At 34.6% G+C, this 18,950-nt stretch overlaps 1 protein-coding gene across 1 annotated transcript in view; it reads right to left on the minus strand.

Moving 5' to 3' along the window:
* Positions 1–18,950, minus strand: part of PTPRM (protein tyrosine phosphatase receptor type M) — a gene marked incomplete at its 5' end in the record, with an annotated part of 332,499 nt that overhangs the window by 272,853 nt on the left and 40,696 nt on the right. Inside the window, 2 exons of the mRNA XM_015814271.1 lie at positions 428–602; positions 17,425–17,540. Of these exons, the coding sequence (XP_015669757.1) occupies positions 428–602; positions 17,425–17,540 (291 nt within the window). The remainder of the gene's footprint in view (positions 1–427; positions 603–17,424; positions 17,541–18,950) is intronic.

Here is an 18,950-nt window from a genome sequence, read left to right on the forward strand (position 1 = left end):
TCTAGGGGTGTGGGGTATAGAAAAGGTCGGGAGCCACTGCTCTAAACCTTCCCTTTTGATGTATATCATTAATTCATTTTTGTCTGCCTAAAACACAAGTACCTTACGATTAATATATCAATTTTCTGAGCCACATTCTTTGTTGCATTATACAATCTGTAGAACATTTTGTATAAATCAGTTGGGCCCTCATTCCTTACTCTGCATTAATATGCAGAGTAGGCACAATCTGCACAGTAAAGTATATGCAAATTGATAATCACAACCGATAAACCTCTACTATCATCTTATATTAGCATCATGCCTGGAGTTGGTCATTTTAATTAAATCGATTGCAACATCACCAATGGAAAGAATTTGTTTAACATGAAAAAATTTCAGGGATTTGGTCTCTATCCTTTTCATTTGCATATCAATTTTGAAATACCTTTAATGATTAGTTCTGCATAATTTGATACTCCAACTCCTCCTTCTGTGCGAATCATGCAGCGGTAATTGCCAGCATCCCGTTTGGTAGCATTCACCACACTAAAAGAAGCTACAAATCGACGATCATTAAAAATTTTCATGTCCTTCAAAGGTGCATCCCGTACAAGCAATCCCTAATGAAAAACAAATACAATAATTTATTTTAACATATATTTCATTTGCAAGTATTTATTTTACAGTAAATATTAAGATTAATGTTGGTATATAAATAAGCATATGCATATTTTTGTCATCCTGTCGTCCCCCCCCCCCTGCCAAACCTGCTGTGTTTCCTCACCAAGGCAAGGTCATGGTGTTGGAAGTGTATGCCAAAAGTATATCTTCCCAGGGTCCCCCAGAGCATGAAGCTCTTCCCAGCTGCCCAGCTAAAGCAAGCAACCAGCTATATTGGGCAGCAGAGGTCTAGAAAGATACCAGAGGCAGATAATCACCTTAGTGACAGTGGCAAAGGCATCAATTCATACTGTGAAAAAGAAAGCACTGGTAAATCACTAATGTATTTTTACCAAGAAAGCCACATGAATAGAAAATATACAATGACTGATGTTGTTATGAAAGGAGAATGGGCCCCTCAGCTCGGATGGCACTCAACATGCTACTGAGAAAGAACAGAAGATCTTTCAGAAAACTAATAGAGTTTAAGACACAGCTAGATTAAAGCCTTTGGAATGTCTAGTTGCTAATATTGTCATACAGGAAAAGAAAAACTAAAGCTACAAAGGTAGAATTAAAGCAGGAACATTAAAAAGCATGAACATGGGAAAGCTCAACACCCTGAAAGATGAAATGAAACCACTACAAATTGACATTTTAGGCATCAATGAATTGAGATGTACTGGAATTAGACAAAAGGTTACATTGTTTATTACTCAGGATTTGAAAAACATCGAAGAGATTATGTTGCTTTTTTGGTTAAGAAGGGTATACCAAGAATAGCATTTGGCTACAATGCAATCACTGAGCGAATAATATTGATTAGATTTCATGGAAATATGATGATCCTTCAGATTTATGTTCCAATTGCTGATACAGAAGAGGAGGTTGATGAGTTTTATGATCAAATTCAATTTGAAATCAACGGAACATGCAAGCAAGATGCGTATCTACCCCTTTAAAGTGACAGTAGAACATCCTGGATTTCTAAAAAATGCAAGTTAGCTTTTGTAATGCACTTATATATACACAAAAAATAATTTTCTTGCTTTGTATAACTTTATAGATTAGAATCTCTATTTTAGGGAATATGTTCTCCCACATCCCCTGCAAAGAATCCCTGATTCTTTCTAGAGAGCCTGGCTCCAATAAATGGATGTTTGTTTGAGATGCCTGTTCCATTTATTCTTCGACAGGAACATTTTCTTGCATTTATGCATTCATCAACCTTCTCTCCAATACTGATTTGGTAAGGAAATTGCCTGGGCAAAGAAAATGAATAGAAAACCTCAAGGTTGAACTTCCTTGCACTGCAAATAACCAAAGGCTTAAGTAAGGCCCAGGAGCGTCTGCAAGGTTTAAGTGCTTAACTGTGCATAACTAATATTCTTTAAATTATGCTAGTGGGTTTTATGTTTTCAGCATTTTATCATTTAAGTTGCAAAACATATGAAGCCCAATCTTCAAGACTTTATGAAGTGGAAAGAGCTAACAAAATATCAGCAAACAAAACAGAGAAACTATTAGGGAAATGCTGAACTTAGTTGGTTAATTATGGTTGTTCAGATGTTAACATGTTGAAAGTAACCTTATTATGCTATTTATAGCTTTTGGAAAACTTTGTATAATGTCAACATTGATCCATGAACATAATTCATGATGTGAAAGTTAAGTATGAACAGAATTAGGCCAAATGGCTGGAGATTGAACAGTAATCAACAAATTTTAATTTCAGTAATAAATATAACAATAATAAAATAATTTAACCCCGCAAGTGATTTTTCAGTGCTATCTTATTTAACAAATTGTTAAGACTTAATTTCCAAAAGCTAAACCTCAAAAATGATAACACTTGGAATACAATTTTGAATATGAATCTAGCTTCAAAAAGGTTTGTTTATTTTCAGTACATAATTTAATATAAGAAACAGAAAACCTGACTATTCATAATCAACCATATGAATATCGTGCTGAATTGACTGAAATGAAACAGAAAAGTGAAACAGTGAATTAATTGGAATTAACTGAATCTGAATTTAGCATTCAGCAAAATATTTTTAATTTTTTAAAAAATATAATCATTTTGAGAATAGTTCTTTCTCTATTTAATAACTATTAAACACCAAAATATTAATCCTTCCTATTTGTTTGCACTATTTCTTAACCCTCTTCAGATTTTTTTTAAATAAACAAATATTTCACTCTACATTGTGCTACCCTTGAAGAGTATTCAGAAGCTTCAACTGATGTAGCGTGTAACATCGTGGGAAGTTCTTGGGCTTCCTAGGATCACCCATGTTACATTAAAGCTCCACCAGCTGCATTGGCTGCAGGTCTGCTTCTTGATGCAACTCAAGTGTTGATTACTATCCTTAAAGCCGTGCATGGCAGAAGTCCAGGTTACTTGACAAACCATCTCACACCACTGGGACTGGCCCAGACTACCTATGCCTTCAGAGGAGGCATGCTGCAGGGCCCTGTTGGTCAAGGAATTCCGGTTGAAGGCCTTCTCTGATGTGGCTCCTGCCTTTAGGAACATTTTATACCCTAAGGCGAAATTGGTTCCCACCCTTCTGACTTCCATTAAGGGCCTGAAGACCTGGCTCTCTAAGATGACTTGGAGCCCGAATGGGGAACATCACACCAGAGGTGCTTGATGAATTAAAAGACAATCCCATCATGTCCCCACACATCCAGTCCTTCTCTTCCCTTCTTTTAACTATAATTTTACCTTGATTTGGATTTTCATTTTTATTGTTTTAGAAATATTTGTTAGAATTTTAACATTTAACATATAAGCCTCACAGAGTTGTTTTGTTACAAGATGGGCGGCAACTAAATTTAATAAATAATGGTGCATTTAAAAAAAAAACGTTGGAAGTCAAATTCTAATCTGTATTCCCTTCACCTGTGTAATTGAGATCCAGCTGGTGTTCATAAATTTATATACAGACTAAATAACATTTAATTTTTGAATAGGTGCTAAAATGTTATATTATTCTTGTACAAATTATATATTTTAGGAAAAATTGCATGATGCCGTTGGGAATATGTGCATTCTTTTTTTATCACGAAGCCAAATATGGAATCAAATATACCACAGTGAATATCTACATTTCCAGCAGAAAAGGATCTCCTTTTTTATCTTGTTATCATGATTTGCAGTTGGACCCCCTAACTATGAGTGAATGCATTTGTGATAGTTGTTAGACAATGTGGTCACAGGGAGATAATAATTCTTTATATTGTAGTGGTAAATGGTATGTTCTTCTAATATCCTAACTTAACAGTAATAATAATTTTGTTGCTCACAGAGGCATGAAAGAAGTAAGTGAATACATACATGATTTACTATGAAAGATCAGTTTGATACTATGAACAGAATGCATGTAGGAAAAAATGGTCATTGGAAAATTTTTAAAAAATAATCTGCTGAAGATAATCTCTCACTTACTGAGGATATTTCTAAATTTTCATTATCTTTTTTTATAGATATTTTATTGGTTTTTAACTATAACAATCTTCAGTGCCTGATGTACAGCGTGTTGTCTTGGTTTATATTTTAACAAGAAAAAAAGGACAGTAATAATTAATTAACAGTCAATAATGATTAAATTTGATAATTCCATAATTAATATATTAATAATACATTTCTTTGATCTTCCCTTCTCCCATTTGTATTTTTCTTCTTCAACCTTAGCCAAAATATAATTTAATATTTTCAATATATAAATGATTAGGTATAGGCATTTTTAATATTTATACAAATAATAATAATCTCTCTATATAACTTTTTTTCAGCTTATATTATTCTCATAACCATCATCTCATTAATTCAGCATACATCCTATTTTTATAATTTTTGTTCACTTAGATTCCCTTATATTCAATCCAATTCTTATCAGTCATAATTTCTTCATATTAGTCATCTCATGTCTAAATTTTCCCATTTAGGTACATCATCCCAATATTTTATGTTATGCATTATAAAAATACTATACTTTTTATCTGTCTTATAGTATCTAGATATAACATCCTTTTTAATCAGTTTATATTTTACTTATATATAAATAAAAGTTACATCAACCTATTTTAACATTTAATATGTTATAAAACATACTATACTACTTAAATCTCATTATCTGTCTTGTTATAAGGCCCCTTTATGTTCAAAATTCTCTGTTCTTTTAGCCATATTCAAACAAATGTTTATTCACGTAATAGTCCATCTGGTAGAACGAGTCAAATCTCTTGTATCTGTCTCTGATCTTCTTCTTTTGCCAAGTAATTTTCCAAGTTGATGTAATCCGCTTACCCAACAGTTCCTGTATTTTTACAAATGTTGTTGGGAATACAAAAGATGAAGCAAGCAAGACAAATTCTTTCTTTCCCCCAAACTTTAATAGTTTTCCTAATAATTTCATTTTTATTGTTGTATCAGAACCTTGTAGATTTTTTCCTGTTTGTGTCAAATTGTATTTCTTTTCCTTTTTTATTTCATCAATTTGATCATACTCTTCTAGTTTGTAATCTGCTGACTGATTTGTTTGTTCTTTTGTTGTTATTTCCTAGGTATTTTTTAATTGTAGATTTAGATTGGAAATATGCTTATTTAAATCCTCAAGATTGTTTCGAATTTCATCGTGATTTGAATCTATTGTCATTTGTATTTGTCCTAACATTACATATATTTCCTCCGGGAAAGTATTTATCATGCCTTGAAGTATTGCTTCTGGAGGCCCTTGATTTTCCAGGCTAAGTCCTTCAGGAGAAAATATTGAATGTGGCATCCTGTCATCCCTTGATATGCATGTGATATCCATGTTGTCTCCCTCCTTCAAACAATCCCTCATCAATGTTCTAATTCAAAAGTCAATTTATCAGTCAATCAAAATTACAGATTCAGTATATTAAGCCATTTTAAATCCCTCCTGCAAATTCTCTTCTAAAAGATTACCCAAAAAGCCACGGTCTTTCCCCTCCACAAACAGTTCCTTAGGTTCAAGCAACAATCCAGGTGGTGTTGTTTTTTTCCTTTCAAACACTTTTTAATCTTATAGCTGGCTCTTCCTTTGTACACAGCTGTCTTCAAGGTTATTTGCAATTCAAAGGAACAACTTTTTCTTTGTTTCTGGGCATACTGCCAATTTCTGAGTCCTTATTGTTAGTGTTATATTTTCTGATTCTCCACTAGATGTCAGCAGTTATTTCTTTTTTCAGTTTTTCTTTCAATCAGAAAGTTATTTTTGTTATATATTTTTATAATTCCATCAGAAATTTTTAGGGTATAATCTTGACAGTTTTTTAATTCCTAGATTTGTCCAGACTGAAATATTTTAAATCAAATTTTAATATATCTCTTTCTATCTTTTATGTTAATTCGCCACTTCCGTCTGTAAGGCAATAGGGATATAGTCCCCTCCCTTCACTTCTGGAGATTTTCTTGCTTTGGGGATCTTTTCAAAGATTTAAATAGTAGATAGAAGAAAGAAGATCAGTACTCTCACCAATTCTAAGCATGCTGTTCACCGATGTTAGGTTCGTGGTCTGGGACTTTGGCTGCAAACAGCTTGGGCTAGACGGTGATCTCACGCTAGCCTTTCTCCTGTCGGGTTCACAGGGCTTTCCCGGATCAAACGAAGCGATTGCTGTCGTTTCGTGATCGACGGGGCGCCCCTCCTTCACAGTCACCTCTCCGGAGCAACTTCGGACCCATCTAGGGTCCCCTAAGCAGAAAGAAACTAGCCGTGGGGAGTGGAGGTCCGCTCTCATGTGGCCATGTGCTGCAGATGCAAAAAAACGGAAGCCCTAAATTTTCATTATCAATATGTAGTAAATTATTTCCTTGGAGCAATCACTTGATTTAAATATTACCCATATAGATTGGCTTGTGATATGGAAGCAACACTTATTTCACATAAATCAGCTTGTACTTTTCTGTTGACACTTTGAGAATGTGTGAAATATTGAGACTTCTGGTGAAAAAAATGGCAAACTGAAGATAACCAGTCTGGGGTGGTTCAGAGCTTTGTTTTTTTTCCTCAAACTATGCCAGAACTTTCAAAAGGACACTGTGTTTGTATACTCTGTTTCTCGTCACATTTGCAATTTTGTAAATTGCTTGTAAAATAAATTTCAGCTATTACAAAACTTTGGATCAAATCTTACAGCAAATTTGTTTACAGATGAGTTTCCTTCAGTCCTTAACAAAATAAGTTTTAAGTACAAGCTTAATGACTTAAGGCTTTTTTTCTGGAATGAACAGCAAAACAGTGATAAAAAGTTGGATTTTAGAAAGTTACAATGGGACTAAAAGTCCAGATAGATTTGAAAGAAGATTTTGAAATTATTAATAAAAATTCTTCACATGAGTAAATGTTCTTTTTTCAATTCTTTAAAAAAATCAAAGTAAGACTCTAAAAGTACAACACTAGAGGAAAATAGAAAGAATTAAGATTATAATTAAAGAAGAATACTTAAATTTGAATACGGAACAAAGTATTTTAACATTCAATATATGAAGGATATTTTTGAACAATGGAGCTAGAAGGTAATTAACACTGTTTGCCTCTATAGATTGTCTACAAGAATATATGGGGAAAAAATACTACACTGGACATACAAAATAAACTGGCTGATGTCTTAATAATTAAAAGGGATATACAAATAAAAAACCAACCAGTTATACAGTAATCTGTATAATTTTCCTACATTCGATTTACAAAGCATATTTGTTAATGCTTTGACGAATTTTGTGAGAAGGGATAAAAAAAATGAAAAGAAATTGAGTTTTAGAACATTATTTGACAGGATTAAAAATCAAGATTGATAAAGTAAAGGGAAGGAATATAAAGTTGGCATATTTTGATGAATAAAATAGATAGGTAACTTTTTAATGCATGCCAGTGTGTTCACAGAAAAAAGTGATAATAAAGGTTATCTTATCTACTATCTCAGGTAACTCTTAATGAACTTTTGCTGAAATGCTAGGTTTAAGGATTTGTTTTTAGATAAGACATGAACAAGGGCAGAAGAGATAATCTATTGCATTTTACGAGAAGGTAATAAGTTACTAAAATTGTATCTGGATCTTTTATTTCTTATTGTTTCATTTTTTAATTTGTATTTTTTATCATTGTGGTTGCAATTTTTAAAAAAACTACTAATGATTTTGGGTTTTTTTTTAAGAGAATGTTTCAGTTATTCATGGAACTGGAAGAACTCACTGAAACTTCATTGCTTCTGGCTTTCATTCCCAAATGGAAGGTATATGAACAACTAGGCGGGAAGGTTGAGTTTCACATCATTTTTCAGCCTAATGCAATTAATATCACAATTAATACAGTACAGTTAATACTAAAATGTTTCTAAAAACATTTACCTTTGTTTTTCCCTCTGAAATAAGTATTATCTAAAAGCAAATGTTTTACTTCCCACAGGATAGTTGGTGGATATTGCTTTAGAAAAGGAATACAATAGTCAAAGTGAATTAGTTGATGTGGTCAATACCATATTCCTTCCCATATCTACCCACTGTCAAACCTACAAATGAGCATGGCTGCAGCCATTTTCCTTCTCATTCTAGGTTGAATGGAGGGAGGGTGGTTGCCCAGGTACTTCGCTCGTCAAAATAATCTTTTGTTCCGTGGGAAGCAAGATCATTGGTTGCTCCCAAGACTAGAGACTGGGCATTTCATAAAAAAGCCCAGTAAATAATCATATTGGGGAACGTAGTTGCTTACGTAGCTTTTGTGGGTGGGATATTTAACTTTGTATTGGGGAATTGTTGCTTGTGTATCCAGACTTGGTTTCACTTTTGACCGTGCCAATGCTTTGTAACTAATAAACATGTTCTTTGAGGAATTTGCAAGCCTCGAAGTTCTGCTTTATTTGTCACTGTCTGTTGGAACCATGACATCCACAATGTCTGTGGAAGAGGTGAGAATGTCTTGCTGAGCAGTTTATCAGGTAGTCATTTCCTGGTTTTCTCCTTCTCTGAACTACTTAATCGGACTATTGGGAAAAGAAGAACCATCTTGAAAGAGTTGTTAGTAGTGTCTACTTAAGAGTTCAACTCAGACTCAAAATGTTATTGGCTTGGAAGGGAAGCATGCTTGAGTTTGTATTTGAATCCTTTTTACAAACAATACATGCAACATTATTTTAAGCACACTTATGTTATTTGAGCCCATTTCTGAAATATCTTACACTTATGATAGTGAAAGAAAAAGTAGGAAAGCTTTCAGATAATAGATCTATTTAAAAACATTAATTCAACAGAAAATGTTCCAGACTATTCTGTAATACATCCCCCTAAATTGTATATTACATTATAATGCAGGTGCAATTACTATTTATTTAAAGCCAACAAAAGGAAATTTTGCTTTTAAACAGACAAACAACAATAAAAATAATAGTACTATAATCTCAAGCAAACTGCTTCACAGAGGTCATGTTTTTACTTTTGTAATGACTTCCCAGAGTAGCTTTTATAACTAAGTCAATTTTCTTCCTTAGAAATGAGAATGACATGTGCTTTGCATATATTAGCATTTTCACCTATAGTATCTTTGTTTGCTTTTGGCTGTTAAGGTTTTCTTTCCTTCTTTATTTCATATGGTCCAATTAAAATAATTACATTTTAATATAGAATATTTAAATGATATTGTTTTCCTGTGGTTACATCCACCTTATAAACATACGAAAAAAGTGTATTCAGGAAATCTCTGTGTGAGCTGGAAATCTAATGACCGTATGTCTCCAAAAGTGCATTTATTTCTCATACATATTAAACAAAACAGAACAAAAACAGATAAAAAGAACACAAAAAAGAAGGTAGAAGTGAAAGATTTGTGGCAGATGTTCTAGTTTCTAAAAACAAAATAATGTTATCAATTTAATCAGAACTATTAGTATATTATTGACTCTGTCAGGGCTTCATGGCATAGTTTCAGTATTAAATGAACATTGATTATACTCATTTTTGCAAATCAGTGATAAGAAAAACTCCCAAATGAAACATACAAAGTAATAAATCATCACAATCAAGTCTTTATTTCATTCTTTGGATTTATATATCTTGTTGAATTTGATAAGCTGTGTCTATAAATAAGATCAAACCTGTAAAAAACAAGTGACAAGATGGCATAGGAGTCCTTTAAACAAATACCTTCCCACAAGAGAGAACAGACTCAAAACATTGTTCCTACAGATTTTTCTGGACCAATCCAGTTTTTTATGGCCTTCAAAGAAGAGTTGAAACCGTACAGACTGTCCAGACTCTCTTTTCCCTGAGCTGGATAAAAATATATCACTTTCTATCATGAGCAAAAATAACACTTTAGAATTAATGCATTTTAAAATGTAAAAAAAAGTTTCAGTGCTCTTTGTAATAGATGTTCTTTTACACTACTTCACATTTTTCACTGCCAGCTTCAGGCAAAACTCCTCATTCGCTTCAGACTGTCAAAGACTAGAGCAAAATAACTAAACTTCCCCAATAACTTTCAGTACTGCTTCATTTTCTAAATAAACTTTTCCTTGATGAGGACATTCCTGAAGCTTTTTTATTTTATTTTTGCTCTCTATATTTGGTGAAAACTGGCAGTACATTAAACCCATTTGCATGTCTGCAGTTTATTTTCATAACTGCAACTTGCAGCTCTCCTTATCACAAATCATTATAAACTAAGTTAAATATATCTGGAAATATATCTAATGCAGTGAATCCCAGTAACTGATTTATTACAACCATTCTTTTCTTGGGTGCTTATCCCATTAGTATATGAATATAATTTAAAGCGGTTAAACCCAATGGGAGGTTTTGTTTTGTTCATTGACTTAAAGAAATAATGATAGCACTCTGCTTTTGCTGCAGTTCATGCATCCAATCCTTCCCTAAGATTTATCTCTGATTCTGTAATATAATATGTTCTCAGTATTAGAGCATTTACCTTTAATCTAGTTGTAGGAACTAATCATTTTTCTACATTAAAAAGATATTATATATGTAAACCAGTTTGAAATCTGCTTAACAAAACTTCCAAAACCATCTCTAGGTGAAGATGCTACATTAACTGCAGGCTACATCTTGACTAGCAGTTTCTACATAACCAGAAAGAATGATAAATTAGAACCCCTGTAGTATTTTCCTGTATAAGGTTGTGGGTAATATTATATAAATAAGTAGGTTCACCTTATTTAAGAAATATCTCAAAATTTAAGGCTACCAAATAGCTGATGGTTTCATTCCTAATTTCTGTTTCTAAATGTTTCACTCCCAATAACCATCCAATGAACATATTTGTAAGCCCACATATGAAATGCCTTCTGCTTCTATGAACTCTCTAACAGCAATCTTTTCATTTTATTCAAAGTACAATCTGTTTTGTTAAATACGTTTAATGTTAACAAAATTATATGCTTTTAAATCTGTTTAATCATAAAAATAAACCTGTTTTGCCAATGAAATTTCCACAGATAAACAGCAGATGTATTGCAGTGTTTTCAGAATTTTGCTTTCAAAAATATTTTGGCAGTCAGTTAAAAACGTTGTATTTCTATTTCTAGAGAAAGTAACATTAACCTATGTATATGAATCTGAAAATAAAAAAGCTATTGTTCATATACTGTATTTATTCGGCAAATTTAAATGGTCACCCATCTCACAAAGTAGTGACTTTGAGTGGTGTACAATTAATAAATAACAAACAGTTATTATATACACAAAAATGTGAAATCATAGCTGCCATTTCTTTAGCTGAAGTTGCCCTTCATTAGCATCATTTATCCCAAAAACCTAGGAGGTGATAATGTATTAACATAATATATACGTGTGGATCAAAATGTTGTGGCCTTTTGTAATTGACAGATGGAAATTTTGTTAATGTGCAGATTATGTCTAAGTGTCACTGAAGAATTATTGGTATGGTACCCAGCGTGCTGATAACCACAGGGACTACCAAAGCTGGTTTATGCCATAATATTTGAACTTCGATTTTCAAATCTTAATATTTTGTGATTTTCTCCAATATTTTATCTTCTAGTCTACTATCCCCTGGTATTGCCCTATCAAATAACAGCACTTTATTCTTTTCAACCACAGTTAAATATGATGTGTTATGAGCCACGTTTTTATCAGTTTCTATTCAGAAATCCCATAGTGTTTTAAACTGCTCATTTTCAACTACTTTTTTCAACTTTATGTTCCATCAATTTTTGCTCACTGGAAAACAATAATTTTTACAGATGTTCCAGTGGATCATTTAATCTGCACATTGTCATTTACAATAAGTTTATGTGATCTTTTAGAACAAGGTGAATATATGACCCACTGTTTTCTTTGCACAATCTGCATTTTGAATTATTTGATGATTTTTCAATAACTGTGCTAAAACTTTTACATTATTTGTCAATGACTGGATTTCTACTTCTGAATGTCCTTATAAAACAAATGAAATTACATAAGAGTAATTATTAATAAACAATTTCACAGTAATTTATAAGATAGTTTGATCTGAAGGTAAGATTCCTAAAATAATAGTTGATTCATCAAACAATATTAGCCTGTGCTCTTCCTGACCATAATTCTTCTTTGAGATACACCTGTTTTAAAAATAGGCTTTACTAATTTTCGATATTGGCAGAAGCATTACAATTGTAAACCTGATGCCCCCTAAAACATAAACTATTGTACATGTATATTATTTAAAGCTATTTCATACTTACTTTTCAGCATGAATAGCTACAAATACTTTATCTATGTGTGTAATATATACTATATTATGTCTGGAAATAAAACATTTTCAGTTGTATAAAAAATGCAGCAGAAATACCCTGAGTTATTAAGAACAGAAAATGCATGAAGCTACTAAGGTATTAAGGTACTTATTTCTTACTCATTCTCATCAGCTGTGGAGAACATGAATTTCTGTTAATGATTAATCCTGCTTTATGCTCTACTGCATCTATAGTGACAAAAGCTTTTGGATTTTGAATTGCTTACCTTTATTTTCTTCTGTGAATTTTTGAACATGAATACGACTTGCAGTTTAATGGTATTTACTGATAGTCACTTTCTAGCTTAAATGATTATTTTACTTTTCCCTTACTAAGTGGATGCTTTTAACCTCTCATGGTCATGTATGCTAAATAAGAAACAGTGCATTAAAGCTGACTATACAGTAGCTCCAGTAAGAAAGAAATAGGAAGGTATCCGGCTTCAAAATAGGAGTAAGAAACAGAAGCTCAGACAGACAAGCTGCATAAAGACTAAAATACAAAATAAGGTACAACTAATTTTAAATGATGTCATTAAAACAAAATAAAATCACTATCTAGCATCACTGAAAGACTATGCTTTTTACAATGTAAAAACATGCAGTAAAAGAAAATCTGTTTCGCTAATTTGCTTCCTTCTGAACTAAGGAGCAAAAAGCCTATATTGTACAATAATCTGCTTGAAGTAACCCTCTGCCTCCATTTCTGCAGGTCAGGCATAATCTATCAATATCTCTAAGGCAGGGGTAGGCAACCTTGGTTCTTTTATGACTCGACTTCAACTCCCAGAATTCCTGAGCTAGCAGCTGGCTCAGGAATTCTGGGAGTTGAAGTCCATGAATCATAAAAGAGCCAAGGTTGCCTACCCCTGCTCTAGGGGTTTTAAATTATGGTGAACAGTCATCAATTTTCTTGTTTTTTAGTCCTAACTGTCCAGTTCAACTTGTGTCCAGTTAATATAATTATTATTTATTAAACTGAAATTCCACCCAACACCAGTGACTCTGGATAGTTTACAAATTGTTAAAAACATTTAAAAACAAGCAACAGAACAAAACAAAGAAAAATATGGAAGGAAAATAAACCAAGAGGGGAAAGGAAGGAAGAAAGGGGCATCCTCTCCAAATATTTGTGCGAAGAGCCAGGTCTTTAAGGCCCTTTGAAATACCAATGGGTGGGACTACTTGAATTTTGGGAGAAGACCTCATTCCAGAGGACAGGCACTGGTAACAAAGAAGGCATGCTTCTGAGCTCCAGACATTGTTTAATCAATGGAACATGGAGCATGCTAACCAACCAGTTTGAACAGGCCAGGCATGTACAATCCTGTGAGTGCTATGAGTCCAGGAAGAACCCCAAATTGTGCGTCACTCTTGAATGGGAGAGTTCCACGCCATCCTCAGTCAAAATTGGAGTATCCCCAGATGCATGCATTCAAATACGCACAGCACTCAGTAGGTCTAAGTCAGTGGCAGTGGCTTCCTCATCCAAACCCATACAGTCTCTAGGCACTGGGACATACTGTAACTTGATAGCATTACTTGGCCAGCTCAAAGTCTGAAGACATAATTGGATATCATCAGCATACTGATGATACCAAACCCCAAACCGGCAGATGGACTCACCCAGCGGTTTCATGTAGATGTTGAAAAGGAGGGGAAAGAGAAAAGAACCTTGAGGCAACCACAAAGGAGAGTCCCAGGGGACGATCTCTCCCCGCCAACCAACACTGACTGGAACTGGCCCTGGAGAAAATAAGAGAACCACTATAACACACTGCTCCCAATTCCCAACCCATGGAGCCGGCTCAGAAGAATAGAGTGGTTTACGGTATTGAAAGCCACCAATAAACCTAATAATATAGTAATGACATGGTATACAAAGCTAACTAGATTGCTGAATCAGGCACTGGAAGCAAAGAGTGTTAAATGCCAATGCATCACTCATCAGTTATATAGCCAAAGAAAATATAACTATTTAGGAGCAAGAATCCTGCACATACTCTGAACTCTTTTTATGTATTACCTTTTCACATGATTCAGTGCTATCCTAATAATAAATTCTTGGAATGAACAAACACAATGCAACCAGGGATTGTAAAAGCTACAGAAAAACATGCTGAAAGTGCTATTTATGCATGTACTTATTTTAGCGCAGTACAACTGAACTATTATGGAACATTCTTTGTAGACCTATATATGAAACAAACCATCATAGTGTGAAAAGACATTATTTGATTAGTGGCCCTATGACAGCTATGTACTTTTATGATCTAAATAAAAATCTAAAGAAAAATCTAAAGAAAAATATTACAGAATATAGCAATTCTAAGACTTCATATATATTAGAACTAAACTGGTTAACTATCCTCCAAATGACCATTACTTAAACGGCCTAAATGAAATAACAAAATTCTAAACAAAAGGGATGAATTATTACATTATTATTAATAACAGTGTTGGAGGGGACCTTGGAGGTCTTCTAGTCCAATCCCCTGATCAGGCAGGAAACCCTATACCATTTCAATCAAATGGTTGTCCAATCTCTTCTTAAAAACTTCCAGTCTTGGAGTATTCACACCTTCTGGAAAAAGGTTGTTTCACTGATTACTTGTTCTAACTCTCAGGAAATTTCTCCTTAGTTCTAGGTTGCTTCTCTCCTTGAATTAGTTTCCATCCATTGCTTCTTGTCCTGTCCTCAGGTGCTTTAGACAATAGCTTGACTCCCTCTTCTTTGTGGCAACCCCTGAGATATTGGAACACTGCTATTATGTTATTCCCAGTCCTTCTTTTCATTAAACTAGACATATCCAATTCTAACAACTGTTCTTTATATGTTTTAGTCTCCAATCTCCTAACTATCTTTGTTGCTCTTCTCTTCACTCTTTCTAGAGTCTCAACATCTTTTTTACATTGTGGTGACCAAAACTGGATACAATATTCCAAGTGTGGTCTTACCAAGGCATTATAAAGTGGTATTAATCCTTCACATGATCTTAATTCTATCCCTCTGTTAATGCAGCCTAGAATTGCATTGGCTTTTTTTGGCAGCTGATAAAATTTAACTGATTGTACACCGATTGTACACTAGAACTCCCTCTCACAATTACTACAATTGAGCCAGGTATCACCTATACTATACCTGTGCATTTGGTTTTTCTTGTCTAAATGTAGAACCTTACATTTTTCATCACTGAATTTCATTTTGTTAGTGCCCAATGTTCAAGTCTGTCAAGATCCTTCTGTCTCTTAAGCCTATCTTCCAGAACGTTGACTATTTCTGCCAGCTTGGTATCATCTGCAAATTTGATGAGTTCCCCATTAACCCCCTCATCTAAATTATTGATGAAGACGTTGAAGAGTACTGGGCCTAAAACCGCCTTGAGGTCACCCACTGCATACTTCCCTCCATATAGATGCAGTTCCATTGAGGACTACACGTTGAGTGTGGTTGGTCAGCCGGTTAAGAATCCATCTAGTGGTTAAGCTGTCTAACCCACATTTTTCTATGTTATCAAGTAGTAGATGTGTCTACTTTATCAAATGCCTTACTGAAGTCCAAGTAAATTATATCCATAATTTTATGATTAATGGGCTTATTAATCATAAAAATCAAATTGCTGGACTCAAGGTAGATTGACAACACCACTGGTAATACTCTCTGGAGCTTCTCAATTGATTTCTCTTGGTTAGGAAGTTTCTTAGATTTCCTTTCTGCACTCCAAGGAATTAAAAAATCTTAGAAATTTCAACTTATTTCTTTTTCCCACTTCTTTCACAGAGTCCGACTCAATAAGTTCTTGGGATGCTTAGTATCAGCTGCAAGAAGAACAAGATCTAGATATAAATGGTATTATATACAAATGTATAAATACTTTGTGGATAATCTATATATTATGGAAATGGTCCTGTTTGTAAACTTCAGTTGGGCAAAATGGTGCATCACAGGGCAATATTTTTTTTAAATCTTCCTCCCTAACCCTCTTAGTGCAATCACAGACTTCTTCCTCCCTTCCATTAGGCTTGCTACCACCCTCAAGGAGTGCTTCCTCAAACCCCATGGTACACCAAGCAGCCCTATTGCCACAATGCGCCTAGCAGTCCCATTGTCAGAGTGTGCCAAAAAGCCCCAGAACTGTGGTATACCAAGAAGCGCCATACCTGTACAGCTCTGGGCTGCTTGCCATGCGTCAGCAAAAGGACTTCTTGGCATGCTGAAATTCTGGGGCAGTAAGTACACACACACACACACACACACACACACACACACCAATTTATTTTCCTATCTAAATACAATTGCCATATGTTAGTTTATAATTCAAGTAAGTTTTCCAAAGGTGCATGATTTTATTAAAAAAAAGTATGCTGCTGCTTTATAATGAATAGCATGAAATTAAAAACAATGAGATATCTTCCAGGGGATGCCGAAGATTTGTATTAATGTACAGTAGCCCTAGACATACTTCCACAATTGATCCCAGAATGGTTATAAGTCATTGCAGATGTAAGTCGAGATACCCACATGACTGGAAGCAATTTTCTGGCCTTTTTTGCGACAGCCATTAAGCAAACACTGCAATTGTTAAATAAACATTGCTGGCATTTGAATGGGTAGTTCTGGGGAAAACTGGCAAAAAAACATTTAACCACAGAATTCTACAATTCTAAAGCTGACCCACCCAGCTTGTGGTCTGGGGGACTGGGGGAGGGCAGTGGTAAAATCATTTACGATGGCCCAAGGCACTTTACAGGCCATTAAGCATCTTTCCTGTGGTTGTCATAACTGTCACAACAGTTGCAAAATGACAAGTTGTTAATCAAGAATACCTATAAACTCTTTCCCCCTGCTTTTAATCACTGGAATCAAAACAGAAAAATTTCTAGTGCCTATTTGTTATTTCTCATTTGCCACAAATCCTTTCTTGGCTTTTGGATAGTCATAAATCTATCACATTTTCAAAATATCACTTTGATAGTGAAAGAAAAGAAAAACAAACAAGGTTACCTGTAGCCAAAGCTTATTTCCTTGAACAGTTCTACCATTGGCGGTGCAATGAAAAGTAGCAAACTGGCCAGCATTGACTTCTACACTCTGGAGGCGCAGGAAATGGGGTGTGCTGGCTGTTTAAAATAAAGAGGCAAAGGGAGAGTCATATTATTAGCAATAGCACTTAAACTTATATACCGCTCCATAGTGCTTTACAGCACTCTCTGAGCAGTTTACAATGTCAGCATATTGCCCTCAAAAATCTGGGTCTCATTTTATTGACCTTGGAAAGATGGAAGGCATAGTCAACTTCAAGCTCGTCAGGATTGAACTCCAGAGTGCAGGCAGAGATAACCTGCAATATTGCATTCTAACACTATGCCACCAGTGCTCCTATTAGTCCCACATTATTCTAATTATTTTTTCAGATTCAATTTTTCAAAGAACTGCTTTCACAGAATAGTAAAGTTGGAATGAGCCATTCAGATTTCAGTAAAAGAATTCAAATCTTACTTTGTTTTAAACATCTGAATAACATATTTATATTGTAAGCCAAGAAATCTCAACAAAAATTAATTTTAAAATATTTATTTCTAATTATTCATAATAATCAATTATTAGAATATTTTCTTGATCACTCTTGTTATATACCTCAAAGAAAGGTAGTTTATGTAGAGATAAATTATGGAGTAAGTAAAATCAAGCCTTCTTCAAATTGAGTTCAGAACCTATTGACTTCATGAACAATATGTATAGTTTTCTTGGCAAAAATATGGAATGTACTGTATTTGCCATGATCTTCCGGGATGTTTTTCAACTAATCAGTTTAGCCCACAGTCTTACAATTCACTAGGGGGCTCCCTATTAACTTCTATAAGTAGGTCTCACACTGTTTAAGTTAGGAATGCACATAAGGTCAGTCAGGAATCATTGAGGCATTTTAAAACTAATGTATTTTACGCTGGGAATGATCAGGAAATGCATGTAATATAGATTCAGTATCGACTGCATTGTTGGAACAATGCCTTTTCCTATATGTAACATGTAACTCAGTCTCCTATCATCAGCTAGCAGAGTATGTTTTTCAACAATCTTCAATGGTATTTTTGTTTAAAGAGTTCTAGGAGGGTACACGAGCCTGGCTCCAGGGAATTATAAATGCTTCTTTACGGGAGGGTGCCTTCCCCGTAGCCTTAAAGGAGGCGGTGGTGAGGCCCCTCCTTAAGAAGCCTTCCCTGGACCCAGATGTATTGGCTAACTACCGCCCGGTCTCCAACCTTCGCTTTGTGGCGAAGGTTGTTGAGAGTGTGGTTGCGCAGCAATTCCCTCGGCACCTGGAGGAAAAAGTCTATCTGGACCCACTCCAGTCGGGCTTCAGGCCGGGATACAGCACGGAAACGGCATTGGTCACGCTGGTGAATGATCTCTGGAGGGCCCGGGACAGGGGTTATTCCTCTGTCCTAGTTCTTTTGGACCTCTCAGCGGCTTTTGATACCGTGGACCACGGTATCATGCTGCGGCGCCTGGGCGAGTTGGGAGTGGGA

The sequence above is a fragment of the Protobothrops mucrosquamatus genome, unplaced genomic scaffold (assembly GCF_001527695.2).
Source record: "Protobothrops mucrosquamatus isolate PMUCROS unplaced genomic scaffold, P.Mucros_1.0 scaffold233, whole genome shotgun sequence".
Classification (NCBI taxonomy): domain Eukaryota; kingdom Metazoa; phylum Chordata; class Lepidosauria; order Squamata; family Viperidae; genus Protobothrops; species Protobothrops mucrosquamatus.